The 18,159-nt window shown below is 35.3% G+C and overlaps 1 protein-coding gene across 1 annotated transcript; it reads left to right on the top strand.

The window, feature by feature from the left end:
- The first annotated feature begins 405 nt into the window (after nt 1-405).
- On the top strand, nt 406-10,077 carry LOC113514665 (uncharacterized). Its single transcript, XM_026898762.3, has 5 exons — nt 406-528; nt 2,789-2,971; nt 3,385-3,504; nt 6,848-6,994; nt 8,823-10,077. Exons 1-5 carry the CDS (start codon nt 469-471, stop codon nt 9,240-9,242), a joined length of 930 nt encoding a protein of 309 aa, XP_026754563.2. The 5' UTR covers nt 406-468; the 3' UTR covers nt 9,243-10,077.
- Nucleotides 10,078-18,159: the final 8,082 nt, after the last annotated feature.

The following is an 18,159-nucleotide window of genomic DNA, read 5'->3' as shown; positions in this document are numbered from 1 at the left end:
TCTTGCAGGCAACCTTTGGATCGAGAGGAGTAATTATAAACAATTTGATTGAAGGCACGATGAAAAATTCTGTTAGTTCTAAATATGGAAATAAATATTTTTTTTTTTAAATACTCAGTCATTTATTGATTGACACAGAATTTATTTTAATCTATGTATTAACTTATTTAATATAATAAAATTGTAACAAGATGGTGTCTATACATGGGATATCATCATCATATACATAGGAAAGTAAATAAATGTATTTATTTATTTATTGGAACCGTAAAAAAAAATTACAATATTTAGTTATATATTTTTACGTGAATCCATTGAATATTCGCTAGTTATTCGTACATTGTATAAACAAGTCAAAGCTTATCAATATACGAATACAGATAGCCAGGTTAAAGATCCCTGCCCTGCCAAATATTACACATACTCGTAGTTGTCTTTAGTCATTATTAAACTTAATATAGAAGCGCCATGACACACAAAATGTGGATGAAAATATTTTTATTGTGCGTTTGTGGATTCACAAAATCTGTAAGTTACATATCAACATACCTATACTATTTAATCAGATAAGGCAGAAAGTGACAAATACTATGTATATACTCGTATATGATATATATATATATATATATATATATATATATATATACTAGCCAACTTTTTGTCAGCTAAATGTCAAATTCTCTGACTCGTTTTTGTATCAGTGTTCTATATACTTACGCACACAATGTGCGTAAGTATATACATAGATCAATCTCGATATATTTACATTTAATTATATATAAATTTAAATGAGTTTTTACGCATTAAAAAGATGCAAAAAGTATACAAGAAAATCAATATAGAAGTTATAAAGGAATCACTCTTAACTATTTGTCACGCAAAACTGTATGACAAAGTTGAACCACTTTTCTCAAAGCATTTATCTTTAATTAACCAATCAAGTACATATCTTCCATTTCAACTTATATATTCATAAATATCATTACATTTAAAATAAATATCAGTGTATCTAAAACATATGGACATAACAGAGTATACATATATATATATATATATATATATATATATATATATATGTATATTTGTTTGCATTTGCATTCATGTCTATTGTTATTTGTGTGCTGTAAGTAATGCAAATAAATTATCTATCTATTAATCCACATTTTATGATATCTTTTGTTTACTTAAGTAATTTATTATTACTTAATTTATTAATTTTACTAACGAGATATTTCTCTAGGTTTTTTTTTGGGCGAAAATGGTATGGTAACCCCGCCCGCGCTAACGGGATACGCTGGCGGAACACCAGTGAAGGGTGAAGAATGAAAAACAGGCCAGTTAGCCCATCATGATGAATTCACTAGGAATTAACCATGATAGTTTCCAGGGGGAACCGCGAGGAGGTCGACCTGGTTGGGTATATTGCTAGCAATGGGATTCTCAGTCTCCATTACTAGCAATCCCTTTCCCCCCACAAAAAGATGTTAAAGAGGTTTCTTCAACGCGCGCGTAGTTCCCGTGGTTTTTTTTTTTTTTTTTATATTACTCAGAATGGCAAACAAGCTGACGGCCCACCTGATGTAAAGTGGTAACCGTCGCCTATAGACATGAGCAGTACCGTGGACATAACAGAGTATACTGTTTCGTCCATGATACCCCCATGCGTTGCCATTCCTGAGGACTCAGGTGTTATTCCTCTGTACCCAGTAAATTCACGCCATATCCCACCCTTCAAACCGAAACACAGCCATGCAAACACAACTGCTTCACGGTTGAAACACGAATGGGACCGAGGTACCCAAGCAATCGACTTTTGTACAAAGTCTCCCTCTGGTATTGCAGGCGTTCATAGGCTACGGTAACTGCTTGCCATCAGGTGGGCCGTATACTTGTTTGCCACTTGAGTTGTATAATTTATTATAGCTTTTACGTGTGATTTCGTCCAAGTGACCATGATATGTTTACTACTGGGAAATTCCTTTTCCATTCCATATAATATGTGTATAACAAATTTCATAGTGAATGGTTTAGCAGTTAAGGCGGTATAAGGCAACAAACGAACAAACTTAATTTTATATTTATAATATTAATAAAGATTTCATAATATTGGCTGGTTTGAATTCTTACATTCATCTAAAAGTTCCAAATTCAAATGAATTTATTAAAAAAAGAAATAAAATACAAAATGGCCGGTTTTTTTTCTGAATTAACGTTATCTATGACCATGAAAATATTTAAACATCCAATTTATTTCGATACAAATTACATAATACTAATACAGTAAAACTGAACTTGGTGCTTGTTCTACAATAAATTTTAGTTTATATGCTTTTTATTTTAGTCCTTTTATAAAAAAAAAAAACATTAATTAAAATAATAGAGAATAGAAGAGGCAAAATGCTGGGCCGCCTTATACGACATGACGATTTTTTTAAGAGCATAGTAGAGGGAAAAATACAGGGCAAAAGAGGAAGAGGAAGACCGAGGAGTAACTACATGGGACAGATAAAAGAAACACTAGGTGTCATGTCGTTTAGGGAGGTCAAGGATATGGCCTGGAATAGAGCTAGCTGGAAAACGATGCATGAATTAGTTGCACCGACAAGAGGAAACTCTTAAATGAAAAAAAAATAGGAAAGCTACATGTAACTTCTTACAGGGCCGTCAGCTTGTTTGCCATTCTAAGTTGTACAAAAAAACATGTTACAACGGACATAAATACATATGAGTAAAAGGCAAATAGAAGAAGATTATTTCCATTGCAATGCTTCATTTATATTCCTTCCAGTTAACCACTTCCTTCGATCTTGGAGGTGTTTTATCAGGGAATCGAATGGCGGGCGTGCCTCTCGGCCGGTCGCTGGGCGACGGAGAACTGGATGTAGAAGGAATATGCTCAGAAGCGGGCGTCACCTGCCAAAACTGTACCCACGCCGTTACCTGTATACCCTTGCCCGTGGGCTGGTTAAAGGTACGTACAAATTTTATGCAAAAACTCGGAATTTTTTTTTAATTGATGAAAATGGTATGCTAACCCCGCCCGTGCTATCGGTATACACCGACGAAGCACCAGTGAAAGATGATAGGTGAGAACGAATGCAGGTCAGTTGGCCCACCATGATGAATTCGACAAGAAGTAACCATGATGGTTTCCAGGGGGAATCGCGTGGAGGTCGACCTGAGAGGGTATATTGCTAGAAATGGGGCTATTAGACCTCATTACTAACTATCCCTTATCCTACCCACGATGGATCAAATAAGCTGATTTCATCCACACCTATCTTCGCTCACTGTTACACCAATATATACCAATAGCGTAGGCGAGATTACCATTTCGTTTTCACCTCATAAACAACGCTGTTCTCATCTTAGTTCTCTCTATAGTTGCCGTTACAAGAATGTACAGACGGGACCACCTGTAATGCGAACCTTGGCCAGTGTTCGACGAACCATGTCCCCGAGTGTAACAACAAGCTGGCGACATACGAGCATGTGTGCGAACAGGTAATAAACTTTATAAAGCATCATCATATATTATTACATACCAGAGGGAGACTTTGTACAAAAGTCAATTGCTTGGGTACCTCTGTCCCATTCGTGTTTCAACCGTGAAGCAGTTGTGTTTGCATGGCTGTGTTTCGATTTGAAGGGTGGAATATGGCGTGAATTTACTGGATACAGAGGAATAACACCTGAGTCCTCAGGAATGTCAACGCATGGGGGGTACCATGGGCGAAACAGTATACTCTGTTATGTCCATGGTACTGCTCATGTCTATAGGCGACGGTTACCACTTTCCATCAGGTGGGCCGTCAGCTTATTTGTATTCTAAGTTGTATAAAAAAAATCTACTCCTGAACTGCTTAAATCGAAGAGAGCTCTCCTCTTTGATTTAGGCGGATTTACTCTTAGATTTCTTTTCGTCGGTGTCGTAAGAAGCGACTAAAGGAGCTTAATGGTAGAAGGACGAGCAGTATCCTTCTTAAAACATCTCTAAACATGTAACTGCGGTTGCCAACCCGCTTGCCAGGCGTGGTAGCTACTGGCAAAACTCCTCTTATGGGGAAAACTTACGTTCAGCAGTGAACAGTTAACGGCTGAAATGATGATAATGATGATTAGGCGTTCGATTGCTTCTGCCTACCCCAATAAAAGACAGGCGTAATGAATATGTACATATGTTTCAATTTCGATTCTCTTTAAATATTTATTCTTATGTTAAAATCCAAGTCTATTACCTATTGCCATCCACTATTCACCTACCAGACCTCAAAGCTCATGTTTGTAAAACCTAGATACAACACTAATGGATGGAGGTTAATGCCTCACTTGACATTTCGTATCTTCACAGCATAATCTTAGAACTCAGAATATCTTCCACACAATTCCACACAGACAATTATAATGTGTCTACAAATAACACGCAAATTTTATAAACTCTTCCTTTAAGCAAAGTTCCTTATAGGTTTAGCTGCCAATACACATCGGTGGGGGTTTTATTTTTGTTGGTTGCACTTTTATTTAAATGGGGAGCTTCAGTAGTATTCGACACATAGATATGATTTTATATAGATGACGTAACTGCATGTATTTGCGTAGCTATTATTGACCTAGATAGGCTCAAAAGAATATAATTCCAAACTTTATATAACACTAACTAACTGCTTCAACTTCTTAATGATAATGATTCTTCTCAATGAAACTAATTTTTATCTCCAAATATTCGACAACAAGTCTGTCAATACTTTCGTAAATCTCCCATTTTCTGTCTCACTCACTAGCTCACTTTTATATACAGAAAATTTTAACACAAATTTTTCACTTTGTCATATAATTTTTAAACATATTTCTGTTATGCAAATTTTGTCTTAACAATTTCAAACATAATCAAACATACCATAATGTATATTAAAAACAAAAAAAAACAATATACCAAAACCGCATTACAGTTAGTATTTTTGTAGGCGTTTACTGCAAAAAAATATTTTACTATAAATTAATAACTCTACTCCAAACTTTTTGGCTGTGAGTTACGTCATCTATTCTATCCATATCCATGGTTTGTAGATGGAGAGGAAAATAAAGTAGAAAATAACCCCGATGTTATTCCTCAAAAAGAAAACAGAGATTTCAGACACTTTGACAGATTGAAAGACTACTTAAGCTGTAACTTTAGTATTGCCAGATCGAATAGTTTTTTCTCTTGGAGAAATGAAATTTTGAAAGGAAAAATTTTAGAGAAAAATACAATGAGTTTGAACAAATTTGTGTAATTTTTTGGTCATTTTTCGTACTTGTAAAATATAAAAAAAAAAATAGCAAAATAAAGAATGGGATGAGAGACAGAGAGGGTAAGATAAGCTAGAGGTGGGAACAGAAGGGATTACAGTTTTTTTTGACCGCTCTTTCTATGGCACCTGGCAAAACATACTGAAAAAGATACGACTTTGTGATTGGGTGAAAGTTCTGGAAATTGTATCGATTTTGATGAATAAGATTATGTGGTAATTTTATCATTAATTAACATATATCTTTTACTGTATACTGTGTGGATATTGCAACTGTTATGTAGTATGTAGTATTAAAATATTTATATTTAAATTAAACTATAACGCGGTTTGGGACCTTGATTAAGTCATGCTCACTAAAATGTCTAGACGAGTGGTGGCGTTGTGGGCCAGGTTATTGAGTTCCCTAAAATATGGTTGAGCGCAATGATGGCTGGCTCACCCGTCATACTCGTGAACGGTTGCTGCCTGTAACTGGTCTGCTCTGGTCATTGCAATCGATTTATTTTAGTGGTTTGTTTTAATTATTGTTAAACATTGTTTATATTCACACAAATTTATATAGTTAAACTTTTTGAAAAAAGCAGCAGCCTAGTTTCTTGCCCGTTCTTCTTGGCTGAAATTGCATTCCGAATGGGCGATAATAAAAAATGACTATTCAAGAATGTTAAAATGTAAGTTTACTTGAAAGAAGATAAATATTTCTTTTTTTCTTTCTTTTTTAAAACTTTTTAACGTTTGCGTAAAAATTCTGATCCACTTACCAAATGTCTAGCCTCGGTTTACTTAATATTTATCCAAACGAGCTCACAAACTGTTCATTCAGATATTATTAGAGTGAACCGGAAAACCGAGGTTTACTAACCCCTTGACATTTTATCAACTCACTTTAGATAGCAATCTGACTGCGCCATCCACATGATTTCACTCATTGATTGTCATTCTGTCAGTTCGCCTCGTCATCCAATATCCGAAACGTGCAAGTAACGATACTTTGTTTACAATCGTATGCGAAGGTCATATATAGTTATTTATCATGATAAAGATTTTAAATCGTTAAAATTTTACAAACATTTATTATGCATTCAGTTTCGTTCCATTCGTGTGCAGTTCTACCGTGAAGCAGTTGTATTTGCATGGCTGTGTTTCGGTCTGAAGGATGGGATATGGCGCGAATTTACAGGGTACAGAGGAATAACACCCGAGTCCTCAGGAATGGCAACGCATGGGGGGTATCATGGGCGAAACGGTATACTCTGTTATGTCCATGGTACTGCTCATATCTATAGGCGACGGTTACCACTTTCCATCAGGTGGGCCGTTAGCTTGTTTGTCATTCTAAGTTGTATAAAAAAAATGTTTTATAGGGGAATGAACGTAATCATTTATGTAAACTATGATGATATAAAACATCACCAAAAGTCTGACTACGATTGCCAAACCTCCTGCCTAACGTCCAACAACTACTGGCAAAACTCCCCTTATGAGGAAGGCTTATATCCAGCAGTGAACAGTTAACGGCTGAAATAATAATAATAATAAATTCTTCTATTCCACAGGTGGGTATATTCCCTGATGCATTCGACTGCAGAAAGTTCCACCTCTGCTCGCCACCAGAAGGTTATCCCGATGGAAAGCCAGCCGACCGCAGATCAGCATTATGTCCAAGACATTATGGTTACAACCCGTATACCGCACAATGCTCGGTAAGGATGTCACTTATTTATTTTAGAGCCTCGAATGCGTATACAAATTACTCGGCGGGCTATGGAGAGGGCTTTTTTTTATGGGTGAAAATGGTATGGTAACCCCGCCTGCGCTAACGAGATACGCTGGCAGAGCACCAGTGAAGGGTGATAGATGAGAATGAAAACAGGCATATTCATCAGGAATTAACCATGATAGTTTCCAGGGAGAACCGCGAAGAGGTCGGCCTGGTTGGGTATATTGCTAGCAATGGGATTCTCAGTCTCCATTACTAACAATCCCTTTCCCCCTTATGAAAAGGGCTATGCTCGAAGTATCTTTGTAGAATCCGAAAGCAGTAATAAATACTCGAATCTCTTCGTGTTTGTATAGACGTGTAAAAATGAGGTGACGATTAAATTAAAATATTCATTAAGTAGCAAAAAAAGCATCGATGTACCGCTATTACAAGTTAGAAACTGGACAAGACTATGGATCATTGATATACAAAAACTCTAGACACCCACACAGGTTATTTGATTAGAATTATCTTGTTTAATTCCGTTAACGACTTCTGCAAGATAATACCTAGTGTAGTAAAACGTCTAGAGGTACAGTTATAGACAAAAAATGCATTAATCTCTAATCGACCAGTGACGTTTTACATTTATGGTAAAACATGCCCGTATTTTATTGCAAAAATAAAAATAATAATTCAAGATTTGGTTCCAAAAAAACGACTTCAATCGTAGCAAAATCAATTATTTTGATATAAAAACTGAGCTACTCAACCTATTTTCATAAAATTTCTATGGTACTAGCCTAAAAGAGTATTCTTTCAGATAAAAAGAAAAAAAATTTCTAAATTGGTTTATAACTAACCGAGTTCTGAGGTAACAAACATAAAAAAGTACCTGCGAAATGAGAACTACTTTTTTCGAAGTTAGTTGAAAAAATATACTTACAACTGTAGCATATCACAAAAACATATTATATAACAGTTTCCTTCATATAGTACGTTAGATGTTAAAGATATTTTATGATGCCCTACAACCCCCCATGCGTTGCCATTCTTGAGGGCTTATGTTGGTGTGTATCTGGGGTCATTTTATATCAATGCCACAGATATAATACAAGACTTGACACCCGACCCTAAACCACGCGACGCGTGTTTCCATTTATTACGGAGTCATGCAACGTGAAGTCCAATTTAATCACCTCAAAGTCTTATGGCATATTTACTATGTCTATTAACAATACAATTGTAAAACATTGCCATATAATATCTACAAGTTAGACTCGTGTAATTTAGTGGTATAAGTTCGGTTATAGTCGGTACTGAAATTGTATTATTAAAAAAATTGCTCATGAACCTACAATCAATGAGACAGGAAGACCCTTGCGTGTCGACCCTATAATGCCAAACACAGTATAGGACGACCCCTCACTAAATAATGCAATGACCTGAAATGCATTACAGGAAATTAGTAGATGCAGGTTGCTTGGTTCTGATCATTAAATTCGGCGTGAATTTACTGGGTACAGAGGAATGACACTTGAGTCCACAGGAATGGCAACGCATGGGAGGTATCATGGGCGAAACAGTATACTCTGTTATGTCCATGGTACTGCTCATGTCTATAGGCGACGGTTACCACTTTCCATCAGGTGGGCCGTCAGCTTGTTTGCCATTCTGAGTAGTATAAAAAAAAATTAGGTTCCCTTAGTTTCCTCTTACAGCATCCACAGGAAAGGAAAGAGTGGCCCATTCTATGCCAAAACCACACGGCAATTTTTTTTAATGTAACCATATTTAATGCAAGTATAGAAACTGAATTTTACTTACAGGTAAAACTAGCCAAAGGTCAGTGTTCAGAAACTCCGGTTCCAGAATGCACGAAAATAGGCCAAACCGGTGCCCTACGGTACAGCGTGAACCATTACTATGTGTGTTTATCGAAAAGAGGTCGTATATACCCCCAAATATTCCTCTGCCCCAACGGCTGGTACTTCTGGGAGGGTTTCTGCCGTTCCCAACCACCAATCGAGAAGATCACGGAGGAGCCAACCACAGAAATAGAGGACACGACCACAGAAGAGACAACATCGAAGTTAGCAAACTTCTTCTCCACAGAAAAGAGTACCACATACACGGCAGACACGTTTCTGGCTGATAAATTCGATCTGTCCAATTATGAAGCGGTTGATACAGTCCCCACGAGTGACGACTTCGTCAACTCATACGAGACCGGTTTGGATATTTGGTGATTTTAATCACCGATGAACAAAGTCATCACCGACGTTTATATACATATGTGACCAGAAATTAATGAACTCATTGTTTTTTATTCGATATCTATACATATATATGTTAAATTATATAGATAGAGTGTCTCCATACAAATGCTTCGAGAAAAGTGAATCAACTTTTTCATACTACACAATTTTGCGTAATAAATAGTTATGAGTGATTCCTTTATAACTTTTATATTTATTTTGTCTTATAATTTTTGCATCTTTTTAATGCGTAAAAATCATTTTGTTTATGAAATAAATAAATATAGATATTTGAAGATACATTTTTGACGTAAGTCTAAAAAGAATAATTAAAAAACGAATCAACTAATTTGACAATTAGGTGACAAAAAGTTTGCTCGCATTGTATTGTAAAATTTTTATTGTACATAATTTATATAGGACACATTAAAAGATTTAATTTACAATGGCGGACTTATACCACAGAGGGATCTCTTACAGTCAACCTTTGAGAAGCTGAAAGAAAGAAAACTGTAGAATGTACTGTTTTTGAGGTTCGATGCTCTATCTATATAATCCAAGATATATATGTATGTAACGGAAAATGATTGAACACACTGTTTGTATGTGCGAGACGAGACACTGTAACACAATGCGCCAAACAGTAAGACAATTGTCGAAAAGAGCTAGTTTATGAATTTCTCGTTACATCTGTTATCATCGTTACATCGAATAAAAAAAAAGGAACATATGTTTTAAAATCAATAAAAAATTATAACCATCCTCTTTAAATTATACTTTAATAATTATACAATTAAAATAATGCAACTATTGCAAAATATATATTTCTATTTAAAAGAAGACTTTTATTTATTTATTTATTTATTGCATTCCATAATAATTAATTAATACATAATACATAATTATTACATAAGGTTTCAATTATGGACCCTGTTGGGCACAGCAAGTAGGAGAGATAATAGAAGAATAGAATTTTTCCCCTAAGAAAACAAAAACAGAGTCAAGGGTCCAACGACGGGTCTGCATGAGTTGAAAAAATAACAATTAATATTATATTTCGCAAATGGAACGACCAAGATGGCGTCGCGTACAGATATCAAAATCTAATTCTGTCATCTTCCCAGCGGTATTCACGTCCGAAACAATCGTAGATGCTGGCCCGCTAGACCTTTGTCCCTGAACGGCACAAAACCGGAGTTATCGCTGCGATCTCTACTAAGCCTGGCAGACTTGGAGTGTGGTCTAATTTACTCGTTGTAAGCGAGTAATGTAATGACAAATTTTTATAATACCACGCTGGTGAGAAACAAGCAAACTTTCTATCTCATGGTCAGTGGTTCCGTAGCCTATGATCAAGAGTTTGATTATTTGAACACAGTCTCTGAACACAGATTAAATCGTTTAACTAAATTTCTGTTGTAGGTAATATATTCATTTATTTTAACATCGATTGTGTAAGTAGGTAGGTATTATATTTATTCATAGTATATGTATTTATGTAATATTTTATTATGTATCTTAATATTTTATTTAACTGTATGTTTGTTTATGTACTCTAAATATTAATAGTTGTAGCACTTCAACTACCCGCTAACAACATGCTTTCTAACTGCATTGGGTTGACTGGAAGAGATCTCTGTCAGAAATAAGTCCACCCTTGCTCACAATATTTATAAATGCATTAACAATGTAATTTACAAGTGCAATAATGAATATAATAAAACATTTTCAGTTGTACAAACTGAAACTGTCAAGTAGTTCATCCCTATTTGTAAAATACAAAAAAATAGAACCTCATTCTAATTATAGTCACAGTACCCATCCTCATCATCGTCATCCCAGCCATTATCCGTCAACTGTTGAACATAGGCCTCCCCCATAGATGGACATAACTGTCCTGAGTCACCTGCAACCACTGACTCCCTGCAATGCATTTAAGGTCGTCACTCCATCTAGTAGAGGATCGTCCTACACTGCGTTTGCTCGTAGGGGGTACAATACCCAAACAGATGTAAATTTATCTTGTACAAAGATGTTTTCTCCCACGAACACTCAAGTTATGGAATAAGAATCCTGCCTAAGTTTTCCCAAGAGACTACAGTATGGGGTTCTTCAAAAGGGGGATAAAGAGGTTTCTTCATGGTCGGTATCGCACGCGTAATACCCCTGGTATTGCAGGCGTTCATGAGATACGGTAACTACTTATCATCAGATGGGGCGTATGCTTGTTTGCCACCTTAGTGGTATAAAAAAAAATTTGAAAACAGTAACTGTTGGGTTTCTTACAAGTTCTTTTCAGCAGATAACAACATTTCGAACTTTGCAGTAGAATTATAAAAATTGACGATTTAATACGACGATAAGCAAATCCATTTAAGTAAAGCTTATTTCTATTCTGCTCTATTCTAAAATAATCTCTTCAGTTTACATAGATTTACAAACTGTACGTGTGAATTCAGAATTTCAATGTGTTTCAACAAGTTTAATTATAATTCTTAGCAAGTGATTTACATAATCGATCCGTCGGCGTCGTTCATCACTTGCGTTACCGAATCATGACACATATAAATTGTATATTTCGAGTCACTGTACCTTATAATATCACTTTTAAAATGAAACATATACCTATGTATTTATGTAAATAGAAAAAAGTGAGATAAATGACCCATGTAGACGATTTTATATCTATCAATCAAAAAAGTCATACTGTCATATTTTTCAGTGGACATGGAGTTCAGTTTACGCTTTTTAATTTAAGATTGGCAACATGTCCATGATTAATAACTGTGTAAATAATTAAATTGTCTCCTACGAAAAAATCGACTTCAGATGACTTCGAGATGAACAGTTAATAAAAATTAGAGTACCTACCATGAAAATTATTTCGTAATTCCAGAGCCGAACAAAATTAGAAACTGGTGGTCTAACATGAAACGAAAATCCGAAATTTCGGGCTCAATTTCGTGTTTTTATTCGTACCAAAATGGACTCAGTAAATGGAGCTTTTCGTTCATCATAAATCCTATTATAATAGTCCAGAGGAATGATATTTTAACATTTTTAATAATTTTAAACGCCATGTATTATGTAATTTTAACATCAAATTTCTGTTTCGTTCGTGCCCGAAATTTCGGAAAATATTTCATGGTAGGCCCTCTGATGTTAGAACGATTACGATTTTTAAAGACTTTATGATGAATAAAACTCTCTACGCGTAATTCGAATCCGAGGTATCGAATTTTGATTTTATTACTGTATAAAACGACTAATACATATGTGAAATGACTATAATTACAGAGTACGGAGACACAACATGTCCTTAAAATGGTCACGGTCACAATGCATTTCTGTGATGTCCACTGAGGTGTCTATACCTGTAGGCAATGGTTACCACTTTCCATCAGTTTGTATGCTATTTCAAGTATTTATTTATTTATTTATTAGTACAAATATGCGTACATGGCGGACTTAATGCTAAAAGCATTCTCTCCCAGTCAACCATAGGGAAGTGTCAGAATACTCGAATGCGCTACTAGTAATTATTGATATATATATATACTAAAATTACATATATAAACAAATAAATATATATAAATAACAAATATACTTACACATATATGACATATACTATATTATACACGAAATTGACAATAATATAAAGCACTTACTGCTCGGATAAAGTAGAAAAGTGAGCGTGAACGTTTTTTTTAAAGTATCTATTCTATTATTAATACGTGATGTCTCACTGCTTGGCAAAGGTCTCTCCATCTCTTTCCAAAACAGTCCCTTTTAAATGTGGCTACGTCATCACGCCATCGTTTCCTCGGCTGGCTTTTAAGTAGGTATCATACAAAAATATTATTGATGATGATATAATGACTACTTGTTTGTTTTTTTTTATCAACTTAGAATGGCAAACAAGCTGACGGCCCACCTGATGGAAAGTGGTAACTGTCGCCTATAGACATGAGCAGTACCATGGACATAACAGAGTATACTGTTTCGCCCATGATACCCCCCCATGCGTTGCCATTCCTAAGGACTCAGATGTTATTCCTCTGTACCCTGTAAATTCACGCCATATCCCACCATTCAAACCGAAACACAGCCATGCAAACACAACTGCTTCACGGTAGAAACACGAATGGGACAGAGGTACTCAAGCAATCGACTTTTGTACAAAGTCTCCCTTTGGTGGCCAGTAGTTGCCACGTTTTATAGAGAGATTGACAACCGCAGTTAGGCTTTGGTGGAGAAAGAGAAACGCTATTATATAACCCATCCCTCGATTGTTAAGTTCCCTTAGTAGCCTTTTACGACACCCAATGAAAAGGAATGGGTAGCAAATTTTTTGCCGAGACCACAGGACAGGAAAAAACAATTATTAAGCCATAATCTTCCAACTCGCACCAAGCTACTTTAGTGCAGGGCTAACGGTGTAAAAAACAAAAACCTTTGACATTAGAATTGCATCAGAGTTTGGTGCGATCCGGCGCGTGGGAATCTATCTATAAACGTCTTCGATTGTTTACTATCGCAGTAGCTTGTTCGTTTGAAAATATAATTTTAAATATGGCGCTTTTTATGGTTATATTACTATGGCGGTAAAGAGCATATGGACCATCTGATGGGAAATGGTCACTACAGATTATAAATACTAAAAGTTACCTCTATGCAATATCAGGAATGTCACGCACGCTCTAAGAAATCTTGGGGTCTACCATGAAATGAAATTCCGAATTTTCGGAATATGTAACTAAATAAACTCATTCATCATTCATTGTTACTAATATAATATTGTACAGTCAGAGGCCAAGTGTGGGGATCAGAATACCGTAACACAGGGTACCTTGGTACACATTCTGTCTACTCCCAAATAGCAAACTATATACTTTCTATTTTGTAAAATGTAAAAATGAAGTACCATTGTGACAGAAATAAAGATTCAGATTATTATTATAATAAAATTGTAACTAAATCATGTCTGTATATGGGACATATTAAAAAAAAATTATACATCTTAATAAGTGCAATAGAAGCCTTAAACAATATTTTTTTTAAATTTTGTCTGTCTAATTATATGTTTTGGTCGTACAGTCCCGGCATAGAAAAGGCCACCCCTTTCTATTCTGTGGGTACCGTAAGAGGCGACTAAGGGAGGGCTAGGCATGGGCAGCAGCGTCCCTCTTAAAACATATTTAAAGCCTAACTGCGGTTGCTATTCCGCCTGTTAGCAAAACCTCCAAAAGAGAGGCTTCTGTTCAGCAGTGGACAGTTAAAGGCTAATATGATGACGATGATTATTTATATGTTTGTTACGTCATTTACTGAAAACTGGATGTACTTTTCAGCGTTCTCAAAGGTCTAACTTAAAAACCGATGCACGTTTTCTCTCGATAACTTATCTAGAAGTCTATTATTATTTTATTGGTTTTACTACTGTTGAAATAAACTTGAACGAAGTAGCGGACAATGGACTAGTGATATATAATAACTGAAAGGTAAAACAGTCCAGTCTTTATGGAGTGCACACAAAAAGAAATGGCCACGGGTCCCGTTACTAAATCACAAGAGTTTGTGACAACTGGCTCCCGAAATCTCGCCCGGCCAATGCCTCCAATGAATATATATCTTGTGAATTAACGATAAAACCCGGCTATTATTTACAGTGGTACGCAACATTTGTTGGGATTACACCGTAGTAAAAGAAGTTTTCTTTTTTTTTTTCTCCAATATTTTTTTTTTTTATATACAACTTAGAATGGCAAACAAGCTGACGGCCCACCTGATGGAAAGTGGTAACATTAGCAGTACCATGGACATATCAGAGTATACTGTTTCGCTCATGATACCCCCCATGCGTTGCCATTCCTGAGGACTCAGGTGTTATTCTTCTGTACCCTGTAAATTCACGCCATATCCCACCTTTCAAACCGAAACACAGCCATGCAAACACAACTGCTTCACGGTAGAAACACGAATGGATGGACCAAATTGATTTAGACCTGACGAGGTTATGAATTAATGTACATAAAAAAAAAAAAAACAACCAAATGGAGATCTGTTTGAAATCTGTTTGAACGCGGTTGATTAATTAGCTTTTTTTTAAAAGGCAAAATATAATTAAGAATATTTTCATATATAATTTAATATATAATTATAAAATCAATTAAAATACTATTTATATTTATATAACTATACTTATTTCATTTTTATCTAGTACATCAATAAATTTAATTTAATACACAATTCCTTAAATACTATTACTAATTATAAGTAATCTCCTAACCCACCACACCGAGGCAGCGTACCCAAGATACTGGCAGCATTACCTCTTTGGATTGCCAAACTTATCTTTTGGGCAATGTAGCTACCAGCTCTCGGCTTTATTTATTTATTTATTTAACACTTTATTGCATCAACATTACAGGATTTGTTGAACAATTTTCGATAAGTGTAGTGTAGTACAAAAGGCGGTATTACTGCTAAGCAATCTCTTCCAGGCAACCATTGGGTAGAAAGAATTAAAGAATAAATAGATAGGTGGCGCGTTAAAAAAATTGATCTGTAAAAATAATATAAAATAATAAATATCTGTGACAGCATAATCATATACACATACATAAATAACTACATACAAATACACAACACTAACATATATATATATATATATATATATATATATATATATATATATACAAAAAAATTTGTATGTAAATTGAATTTTTCCACTAATTCTCAGATGATGAGAAACACCTTTTACAAACCAAACCAATCCCAGTGATAATGTTAAACTCGCTTTTCGCTAAATTGTATTCCCATATACTCGACAGAACGTGAAAATTTCGAGTAATCCGTTCTTCGGATTTAAACAAATTAAAAATTTTTGTTTTTAAAAATCTAATAAAAATGCATTAGATTTTTACAAATCCTCCATTAAACACTCATAAAACAAGCGCCAGAAACGACGCAAATAGCTATCGTGCGTTTGACCACCATTAGAGATTATGTTTTGCATTAATAACTATGATGGCATCATAAGAAATCTCGCTAGACTTATGTCGAAGCTCTATGACCCATGACCCTAGGGATGGATAAGTCATTAGCGCCAAGCGGAATTAATTGTTATAATTATAAAATCATAGATAATCCTGTTCCCGTGTGGTCCCGGCATAGAATAGACCACCCCTTCCTGTTCCTGGGTCTCGTAAGTGGCGATTAAGGAAGGGCGAAATACAAGTACGTGCAGCAGCGTCCCTCTGAAAACATCTCCAAAAGCCTGACTGCGGTTGCCAATCCGCCAGCCAAGCGTGACAACTACTGGCAAACCACCCAAAGGGGGTGGCTTATATACAGCAGTATCAAATCGACCTCCACGAGGCTCCCCCTAAAAACCATCGTAACTAATTATCGTTGAATTCGTCACGATGGGCTAATTGACCTGCCTTTTCATCCTCAACAATCACCTCTCACTGGTGCCCCTCCAGTGTATGCCGATAGCGCAGGCGGGGTTACCATTACATTCTTTCCCATTAAAAAAAGTAGGCTTGTTTTGATTTTTTTTTTTTTAATGAGTGATAATAGAATGGTAACCTAACGGGGTTTGTTTTGTTTGAGGTGCGATTTAAACGTTTATAAATAATGGGCTAAGAGTAGTACCTGCGGTTGTTGAACGCTTCTAATGAAAGGTCTCTATTGTTTTGATGGCATGGATGCATTCCATTCCATTTCAAAAAAAAAAACATTTACTGTGGCAAATAACTTTATTATTCGACTGTTCGAAGACTTAAAAAAATATTTTACAGAACACTTGTTTACAAAAGGAACACTATTACAGAGAATTATATCAGGGATAGTTTTGTTTTTTATACAAGTTAGAATGGCAAACAAGCTGACAGCCCACCTGATGGAAAGTGATAACCGTCGCCTATAGACATAACAGAGTATACTGTTTCGCCCATGATACCTCCCATGCGTTGCTATTCCAAAGAACTTAGGTGTTATTCATCTGTACCGTGTAAATTCACCGTCATATCCCATCTTTCAAACCGAAACGCAGTCATGCAAACACAAATAGTTTACGGTAGAAAAACGAATGGGACAGAGGTGCCCAAGCAAACTGTGTTACAAGCTTGCTAATATTATAAATGTGAAAGTGAGTTTGTTTATTACATTTTACCGTCTTAACAGCTTAACAAATCACTATGAAATTTAATACATACTTAACTATATGGGATGGAGGAGGATATAGCTACTTTTTATCCCGCTCAACGAACATATCCCGGTCAAGCGAACGAAGTCATAGAAAAAGCTAGTTAATGATTATAATTATAATAGTTTACATAATCTTATTAATATATTATTAATGAATGAATGGATATATGTTTGTTACTCTTTCACACGAAAACTACTAAATGGATTTGAACGAAATTTGAAAAACGGTTAGGTTATATCCTAAGTTAGCACTATGTACTATGTATTTTTTATTATACATTGTGATTTGTTACAATTATAACACATTGTGATTTGTTAATCTTTGTCGGGTGCCCACGATACAGGTTCGCCTAGTGTGGGACCCATTGTATCTTATGTTTGTAATTTTGTGTTTTTGTCTAATAATAAATTTCTAATAAGAATTCTAATAAATTAGTACATAGGATACTTTATGTACTTACTGATTTACGCGGGCAAAAACGCAGATTGTAGCTGCGGTTAACTTAATTGAAATCAAATTCAATAAAATACATTAATACATTTGAAGCAAATTAATAAAAAATAAATACATAACAATGTTGTAACACAGATTAAGGATATTTAGCTGGCATTCTCTGTCTATGAACTACGATGGCTGGCAGTTTATAATGAATAGGGAAGTTTTTTTCTTTTGTCAAGTCATAGATTAATCCTC

This window comes from Galleria mellonella, unplaced genomic scaffold (assembly GCF_026898425.1).
Source record: "Galleria mellonella isolate WM207_F2 unplaced genomic scaffold, CSIRO_AGI_GalMel_v1 utg139, whole genome shotgun sequence".
Lineage (NCBI taxonomy): Eukaryota > Metazoa > Arthropoda > Insecta > Lepidoptera > Pyralidae > Galleria > Galleria mellonella.
This window is presented reverse-complemented; position numbering and strand designations above follow the sequence as displayed.